Genomic DNA, 9,405 nt, shown 5'->3' on the forward strand with positions numbered 1-9,405 from the left:
TTCCTATCTAATTAAGAATGAGTTGCTTGCTAATAGAATAACTTAGATGACATTTATTTTTCGAACTTAATACTAAATGCAATTTATTTTCAGATTTCAACTAATTATTTTTAATTTTTTTTATAGATTTTTCACTTATTTATCTATATTTTAATCAAATATAAAATATTAAAACACGTGACTTTTTACTTAATATAAAAAGTTAGCTGATTCGCACTTCTAACTCAACCCTTACACCTAACTCTCATTGTGAAAAAACAAATAATTTAATAATATTAAATTATACTTAAAATTAAGTTAAATCAAATTCTATTTAGATTTAAGTAAAAAAAACAAATGCCATCTTAATTTCTTGTCAAAGATGTTAATTTTTCCTACATTATGTTGATGTATGAATATGTTTACACTTCTTTTCTATACTTATACACATACTAGATTTTTATTATCATTTTATTCATAATATTGATCACATGAGCTATTTCAAGATATATCTTATCTTATTATAATTTGGATATAATACTTAACTTTATCCTTCTTCCAAATTTTAAGCTTTTAATATATGCTCTTTCCAAAAAAGAAAGGTTAAAAAAAAAAGAAAAGAAAAGAAAAAAACCCCTTTCAATATTGAAGCCCTTTTCAAAGATGAGTTCCAAAAGGCTAGCTCATGAGTCAAAGAGATGGGGTTTCTTGTTTTTTTTTTTCTTCCATTAATGGAATGATGAAGTTTGCATATTTCAATACGAACATGCCTATAGATTAACTTAGTTTTCATTCATGTAGATGCCCTTCATTGATGGCAATATGCTAGTTGACTCTAGACTCTAGAGCAATGCATAAAAAATTCAAAGTTAATACCCATGGAAACTAGTAGGGCCACTAAACAATATGTAACATAATTTAGTTATAATTTATGAAAATGAAAAAAAAAAAAAATTCTTTTTGTCAAACTTGGTGAAACATATTTGTTTATATTCAATTTAATTTTGATTAAGGGTATTTTTGACATTTATATGAAATTGAATTGAATTAATACTTACTTTTGTTATTTATTGTCTTAGTACAATACATGTGTTGTGCATCCATTTTATATGATTGTATAATGATTAAAAATCAAATATAATTATTAAAATTAATAGGAATACTAATATAATTGAATTAAAATGAAAATTAGAGGATTTGTTTTTGTATGAGTGTAATAAATGTCATATATGCATTTTGTGGTGGATTGCAAGTTGATGGAACATCAAGTCTAATTATTTAAATTTAATAATTGAAAGGAGTTTTTAAAATAGGTTGAAAATTAATTTTAAGAATTAAAAATTTAATAATCAAGATTGATTTTGAAATGTGTTGAATAAATGGAGGATTTTAATTTTTAACCCAAAAAAAAAAAGAAAAAGGAAAAATAAAAGAAAGCAAAAGATGGTTGGGCTTGATTTGGGGAGGTACATGGTTGTTTCCTTAAGACAGAAAAAAAAAAACATTAAAAAGAATTGTGTGAAAAGACTTCCAAGTCATCCAAAGTCACCACCCAACCACCACCACCAGTCCAGATGCTGACGTGGCCCACCGGGATGATGGTGTCATCGGGACAGCAATGGGTGGTTTGCTGTTTCCAGGAACCACCCTCTGTGGTGGTCTTCCTTCCAGAAACCCACACAACATGCCAAACATTTCCCACGTGACATGTCACGTGCCATCTTACCTTTCCCCTTTGGAATCGCTCGCTCGGAAATCAACGGCCCTGATCTCATGCCAAAAGTCTTAACTTTGACCGGACTGCAGCCCTTCGATTTATATAAATACCACCAACCGCTCCTCTATTATTTCCTCTAAAACCCTAACCCTTGCGCTTATCCTCCACCATGTCCACCCCTACAGACTGGGTTCAATTCTACCCCAATTCTAGCCACTTGGCACCTCCTGGCCGTGCCACGTCATCCACCCAGTCCCCCGACGCCGCCGTCGGCACCACTTCTTCTTCCCCCCCTGCTGGGGCAGCGGCTGGCGCCGCTGCTACTCATGGTGGTGGTGCTCACCTGACGCCGGAGGGCCGGGTGGCAAAGCCCATCAGGCGGCGGTCCAGGGCGTCCCGGCGCACCCCGACAACCCTGCTCAACACGGACACGTCCAACTTCCGAGCCATGGTTCAGCAGTTCACCGGCGGCCCCAGTGCGCCCTTTGCAGGAGGCAACCAGCACCACCACGGCGCTATGCCGGGGTTCGCTTTCGGCCAGAGGGTTAACCCCAGCACTGCCGTCATGGTGCAGCCGTCCATGTACCATCTACAGTATCACCATCAACCGCAGCAGCAGCCGCAACAGCCGCAGTATCAGCATCAAAACTACATGTTTACATTGAATAATTCCAGCAATACTAATAACAATACTGCCGTAGCTTCCGGTGGAGGAGGCGGCGCAGGTGGCGGAGATATGTTTTTTCAGAGGCTGAGCAGCTCAAGAGCTCCAATCATGGAGGTTTCAAACGGGTATGTGATGGATGTGGGTTCACGGCAAGCTGCTTCTTCTTCTTCCAATGAGAACAATAGGAGTAACAGTTACATATTCTGAGAGGGACATAAAGAAGAAAAAAAAAACAAAAAACCCCAAAAAAAAAGAAAAAAAAGAGTTAGGTACTGACTTGTCTTAGGGGAGAAAAGATTGACCAAAGCTTGTTGTATATATCACCCTTATCACACTCTTGAATATCACCCAACCCTAGCCACATAGATGATGATGATATAATATATGGTATTAATTAGGTTAAATTATATATATATATATTTTTTGTCTTTTGATTTTTTTTTCCCTTAATTTTGTTGCAGATTCATGTTTTGATCAGGACCTGCACCTATGAAGGTTGTTGTTGTTCTTGATGTTTGAGGCCCAAATTTGGAGACTTAATTTCCAAATTCTAATGGAAAAGTGATGCTTGGTCTTTTGGTTTTGGAAATGATCACTTTGTTTTACATGGGTTGCCTTTCCATGACTTGTACCTTGTTTCTTTATTGTATTTATGAAAGGAATTAACTTTAAGAATTATTTACATTTTTATAAAATTAAGAATATTTACTGTATTATATCTGATTTATCGATAATTTAATACATAATTCTAAAATACATAATTCTAAAATAAAGGGTGGGACAAATCATTTGGATTTGAATAGCATATATCATACACGACTCAATGAATAAATTTCAAACTTGTGAATTGGAATAAAAATGGTATTTGGCAAGTCATTTTGTTCACATGGAAAATATAGAATTATACACGTGTGGGATGATGATGAAGGTGGGGAATATGAGTTTTGGGCAAGTTGGGGACGGTGGGTTTGGCACTTTAGTCATTAAAAATTAGTATTGAAAAGGATTGATATGAGTGGGAAATGGGGTGGGAAGAGGGGATGAATGGGAGCCTGCATTGGGGCCCAAGGAGCATCAAAAGGAGAAAATTACTCTCACAAAGTCAATTCTATACTAATCTTTCATATGTTTCAACTAATGTAGGTGCCTTTTGATTCACTAAGATTATATCAATCTTTTTTTGGTTTTCTAAGAACATTATTAGGGTTTCCTTATTTTCAACCTTATTAAGGAAATTAGGCCTTCAAACACGTGATTTTTTTTTCTTAAATCAGTATCCACATTTCATAGTGTGAATTAAGGTTTTAGTTCAAAGCACTAATAAATGAATCCTTGGAAGCCACTTTTGCTTTTGATGAATACGTAAGTCTTGTTTGGTAACTATTTTTTAAAACAGTTTTGAAAAATAATTTTTGAGAACAGTTTTTGATAATTGTTCTTTGATGTTTTGTAAAATAAAAATTTATTTGCAAAATTAAAACGTTTTTAATATATTTTTAATATTTTTAAAAATAATTTTTATGTCAAGTACTTCATGTTTAATCACTTTACATGTTTATATAATTATTATTTTTTAAATAGCCCTTAAAAAAAATTGAAAATAACTAAAAGATATTATTTGAAAATATCATATTTTTCAATTTTTTAGAAGAGAAAATAGAAAACAATTTTTGATTGTCAATTGTGTTTTTCTATTTTTTTTTTTTTTTGAAGAACAAAAAACTGTTCTCGAAAATAGTTTTCAAACAGGACCTTAAAGGCTGTTTTTGGGATTTTGAAAAGTTTCGATGAGTGCAAGGTGTAAGATTTATTAAAAAGAGATTTTGTAACATGTTTTAAGTTATAAATATTTTATTTAGATACACAAATTAATTCTCTTTTTGGATGAATATTTTCTAGAAGACGTATGACAGGAGTTACAATCGACTCAAATTGACACCTAATATCGAGACTCCTTTGAAAAGCACCACGGTTCAAAATTCCTTTCAAGAAATTAATGTGTATAAGAGAGCGGTTATCCAATTTAACACATAGTAAATGTAGAGTTAGGTTAAAAAAATTTGTATTTTTTCAACAAAACAATATATATACTATTAGTTTAAGATAGATAATTTAATTAAAATGAAGATGACTAGGAAGGATGGTGACAGATGAAAAGTAAATATAGTTTGTTGGACAATTCAACTTATTACCATCCTAAATATCATTACTCTAAATGATGGTCTACTTTATTGGTCCTAAGAAACCTCTAGCTAATTATTTTCAACTATATCATCATGTTCATTCTTAATATCGTCATTGTTGACGTCATAGTAGTGAATAGTATCCCCTTTGAAAGTTTATAATAAATCATAAAATCAATATTTTCTATCATGAATTTACAAATAATTTAATCAATGTTTTCTATCATGAATTTACAAACAATTTAAAAGTCTTTTTATGCTATGCCTTTATTGAAAAACTTAAAGATTAGATAGTCGATATTGATTACGATGTAGTTATCATAATAGACTATTGCTCCATATATATATATATATAAAATGATGAATATCTTTCAATCATGAATTTATAGAAATTTCAAAATTCTTATAATTTACATTTTTTTTAAAGTGAAGATTAGGTGTTTGATCATGTTTTCACCAAACTAGTCTTACCAAATTCAATCATTTGAACCAATTTTACAAATCTTTGGGGACCAAAAGCTTCCAATACCACATCAAAATTGCCAAATTATTTTTTGAATTTTTCAATATAATTTTGGGTTTTTTTTTTTTTGATCCAACTACAAACTTTTTATCCATTCTTATCACAATTCAATTGCTGTCTCAATTGGAATCTGAATGATTATGCAAAATGGAATCCAAATGATTATTTCTCATAATTTTGTAGCCAATAATGTTAAAAATGTACAAATTTCATTTCAAAATCCAAATAATTATATACCTCTCAACATCATCAAACACCCATGTGGATTTTCGTTGGTCTGGCGCCAACTCATACATTTACGGCACGCGTGGCACGTGGTACAATGACTCATAATCACAATTATATTTTTGTCAATATTGGATTGGAATGAGAAAAAAAAGAAAAAGAAAAAAGAAAAATCTCACCGTTTATGCATTTGGGCTTGAAACTTAATGGGCCTTTTCCAGACAACTGGGCCTCAACTCTTCCAACAAAGACCACCTCTCCAAGGCCCATTAAATACATGTGAGTTAGGAAGCAACAATAGTACTTCACGCTGAAGTTTGATCTCCTCTCATCAGACTTTGCAGCTAAACCCAATCCTAATTACCCATTAATGGGGGCAACTAATAGCGCAAAATCAAAGACTCTGGTTTGGCAAAGACCGAGTTTAAGCTTTAGTTTGAACACTCAACTTAATATACATTGTTTGTCTATTATCTAAATGGTCAAACTTTTAAGTCATAATTGATAGTTCAATATGATATCAAAGTGTCAGTTTAATATACATTAAATACGCAAATTTGTTGAAGTTTTTTGTTAACACGCATGAACAGTATAGAAAAGGACTAATTCCCAACGGAAGATTCCCTTCTCTCTTGAAGTATCACCCCATTTAAGTTTGGTAGGTTGGGGATTTTTTGGAAGGAAAATAAAGGGCTATGGAGATTTATCTAACGGTTTATGCTTCTAAGTCAATTGGTAGCTTATCACGATATCAAAATTTATGTGCATTTTTTGTATATAATTTGGAGGGACACAATGGTTTTATCATTGCAAGTATCGCCCATATTAAGGGTCGTGTTGATTTATCTAGTAGGTTAAGTTTTTGAGTCAATTGGTAGCTTAATAAGGTATCAAAGTTTTTAAGTAAATTTGAGTAATATTTTTTTTTTAATATAGAAAAGGACTTCCAAATGGTTGCCTTTTCATTGCAAGCATCACCATGATAAGGTTGGTAGGTTAGAGATTTTTCTCAAGAAATATAAAGGGACAGGGTGGTTTGCAAGGCATGCCAACAGACCCTTGCACTTCAAGTGCATTTCTCTCGTGTATCCTCCCAATTCAAATACCCCATCTCCTCTCAACTCTTCCCTCCACGACCATACTCAAAAATGAGTCTCAAAGCCATCTCTCTCCCCCTTCTCTTTGCCATATTTGCATCTTTGGCCATGTACACGCATCTCTCTCTTCCAAACAACCCTAAATTTGTTAAACACCTCATTGATCTTAGCCTCAAAACCTTCTCATCATCACCCTTTGTTTCAACTCCCATGGTGTACTCCGCCCTAGACTGCGGCCTCCACCGCCATAAACATCACCAGGACAGCACCACAGGATCCCTTTGCGACGATTTTCCGCCAGATTTCCCCCCTCCAGACACCAACACTACCTCAATTTTATGCGTCGATCGCAACGGTTGCTGCAACTTCACTATGGTGCAGTCTGCAGTCGATGCAGTCAGTGTTCTTAGCCAGAAAAGAACCATAATATGGATCAACTCTGGAGTTTACTAGTGAGTTTATGCTCTTTTCCACCATTTTTTTTCTCTTCGTTTTCAATAGTATAGCTGTATACATAAGCACCTTCATGACTGCAGTGAAAAGGTCATTATTCCAAAAAACAAGCCAAACATCACATTTCAAGGACAAGGGTTTGCTTCAACTGCAATTGTGTGGAATGACACAGCCAATTCTTCACATGGCACATTTTACAGTGGCTCAGTTCAAGTTTTTGCTGCCAACTTCATTGCTAAGAACATTAGCTTCATGGTGAGATACAGTCAAACAGTACCATGTATTCATCTGGTTATGTTAGAGTTTATTTGACAGTGATTTTAGGAAGCCTTTATAATCTTTCTAGGACTTCATCACAATTTTTTTCTTAAATATTTTTAATACTAGAAAGATTAGAACCACTTCCTAGTATTACTGTCACACGGATTCTTAAAAATGTTGATATCTACTAGGAAATATGTGTTGATTCTTGTGGGGATATGGTAGAATGTAGCTCCAATTCCGAAGCCAGGTGATGTTGGAGCACAGGCAGTGGCCATTAGGGTGGCAGGAGACCAGGCGGCGTTCTGGGGTTGTGGGTTCTTTGGATCCCAAGACACGCTTCATGACGACAGGGGTCGACATTACTTCAGGGACTGCTACATCCAGGGTTCCATTGATTTTATTTTCGGAGATGCAAGGTCATTCTACGAGGTAATTTTATGCTGTGTTTGATTCTAGAAAAGTTTAGAGGAAAGAAAAAAATTATGTTAAAGAAAATAATTTTTTTATATTTTATTTTATTATGAAAAATATAAAAAAATAAACATAATTAAAATTAATTAATAACTTACATATATTTTTAAATTATCTAATTTTTAATGTAATAGTTAAAATAAAATAAATAAGTTTAAATTAGAATAAAATATTAATTTATTGATTTTAAATCTATTTTTTTCTCCAATTTTTTTTTTCTATTTTCTTTTCTTAGTATTTTTCCTTAATTTTTTTGGAAATCAAATAAAGCATTAAGCTCACAAGCCACTTAATTTATACTTGTTAATGATCAAAATATGAAGGAGCATAGATAAAAATGAGTCAATTTTCATTGAAGAATCACTCAGACTCATAACAGCATTTAAAACCAATTAATAGAGTTAGTAATTAAATTATGCTTGTTAATGATCATACGTGATGCATGAAAAACAATTTAAACTTAGGTTTTTTTTAGCTTATTGTTATTGTTACAAGCCTATTGATCCTTTCAAGATTGATCTATTAATGCAGAACTGCCAGTTGATTTCCATGGCTAACCCAGTGCCAGTAGGATCAAAGGTGATAAATGGTGCAATCACAGCACACGGCAGAACTTCCATGGACGAGAACACCGGGTATGCATTTGTGGCCTGCACTGTGGGTGGGACTGGAAGAGTGTGGCTTGGTCGAGCATGGAGGCCCTTTTCTCGTGTTGTTTTTGCTTACACATCCTTGTCTGATATCATCGCCTCTGAGGGTTGGAATGACTTCAATGACCCGACCAGAGACCAGTAAGTTCTGATTTAATTTTCTTGACATTCCGTTTCAATTGCAATCTCCTTTTGGTTGCATACGAGTCTTTAAAACCATGCTAAATTAATAATTCTGTTTAGAAATCTTTCTTGAAAATATTTTTGTAACTTTTGACAACATGTTTGACAAACTTTTGATGGAATAATATTTTAATAATTTATTTTGAAAATGGATTATTTAAATTTTGGAACAAATTTAAGATGGTTTAGAACAAATCTATTCTTACTGATCGTGAGACTTTGATATAATGTTAAACTACTAATTTAATTGGAAAACCTAAACCCGCTATTTAAATACAAATATATATGTGACTTGTGTCGTTATTTTCTACTTTAATTTGCATGAGACAATGATACTAATTCACCAGAAAACTTAAACTCTATTTAGACAAAAAGAAAATGAGAACTGAGTGGTGTTGTTTGTGATGAACAGGAGTATTTTTTATGGGGAGTACATGTGCAAAGGTCCAGGAGCCAATACAAGTACGAGGGTGCCTTATGCTCAGAAACTCAATGACACACAAGCTTCTATCTTTCTTAATGTGTCTTTCATTGATGCAGACCAATGGTTACAACCTTATGCATAATGGCCTCCTTTATTTCTATGTAATATGACAAGTAATTCATTTCTTCATTCTTTGATCTTATGTTAACCATTTAATTTATTCAAATATTAATGCAAATTCAAAGTGGCAAATAGATACTGCATTCTTTTATCTGTATCACTTAATTTATTGTATTGTAATGATATTCTATTGGCTCTATGAAAAAGAAAAAATTAATTGATTGAAATGGTTGAAATGATCCCAAATTTGTAAATTTAATCCCTCTCATGTTTGAATTTAAAAATTAACTCATTTTTTATATATAAAAGTTATTCAACATTTTTGATTAATTACACAAAAGTTTTAAGATTTTTTTACAAGAAAAAAAGTGAAGACACTTTTGTAAAAAATGGACTTTTTTAGGTTGAAAAAATGTGGAGGGTTAGAGCCTATTTGATTATGTGATTAA

At 32.9% G+C, this 9,405-nt stretch overlaps 2 protein-coding genes across 2 annotated transcripts; both read left to right on the top strand.

Annotated features, from left to right (window-relative positions):
* The first annotated feature begins 1,824 nt into the window (after positions 1 to 1,824).
* Positions 1,825 to 3,076, top strand: LOC100241630 (VQ motif-containing protein 22). Its single transcript, XM_002266770.5, has 2 exons — positions 1,825 to 2,488; positions 2,825 to 3,076. The coding sequence occupies exons 1-2, from the start codon at positions 1,866 to 1,868 to the stop codon at positions 2,835 to 2,837; spliced, it is 636 nt and encodes a 211-aa protein (XP_002266806.1). The 5' UTR covers positions 1,825 to 1,865; the 3' UTR covers positions 2,838 to 3,076.
* Positions 3,077 to 6,412: 3,336 nt separating this feature from the next.
* On the top strand, positions 6,413 to 9,090 carry LOC100241515 (probable pectinesterase 8). Its single transcript, XM_002267806.4, has 5 exons — positions 6,413 to 6,843; positions 6,928 to 7,099; positions 7,331 to 7,537; positions 8,111 to 8,370; positions 8,825 to 9,090. Exons 1-5 carry the CDS (start codon positions 6,443 to 6,445, stop codon positions 8,976 to 8,978), a joined length of 1,194 nt encoding a protein of 397 aa, XP_002267842.1. The 5' UTR covers positions 6,413 to 6,442; the 3' UTR covers positions 8,979 to 9,090.
* The last annotated feature ends 315 nt before the right edge of the window (positions 9,091 to 9,405 follow it).

The sequence above is a fragment of the Vitis vinifera genome, chromosome 3, assembly GCF_030704535.1.
Source record: "Vitis vinifera cultivar Pinot Noir 40024 chromosome 3, ASM3070453v1".
NCBI lineage: Eukaryota > Viridiplantae > Streptophyta > Magnoliopsida > Vitales > Vitaceae > Vitis > Vitis vinifera.

Excerpts from the sequence above, each read along its gene's own strand:
- LOC100241630 (XM_002266770.5), top strand. The coding sequence starts at position 1,866 with ATGTCCACCCCTACAGACTGGGTTCAATTCTACCCCAATTCTAGCCAC.
- LOC100241515 (XM_002267806.4), top strand. The coding sequence starts at position 6,443 with ATGAGTCTCAAAGCCATCTCTCTCCCCCTTCTCTTTGCCATATTTGCA. Across the intron at positions 6,844-6,927 it reads ATCAACTCTGGAGTTTACTA|TGAAAAGGTCATTATTCCAA; the intron begins GTGAGTTTATGC and ends TCATGACTGCAG. Across the intron at positions 8,371-8,824 it reads AATGACCCGACCAGAGACCA|GAGTATTTTTTATGGGGAGT; the intron begins GTAAGTTCTGAT and ends TGTGATGAACAG.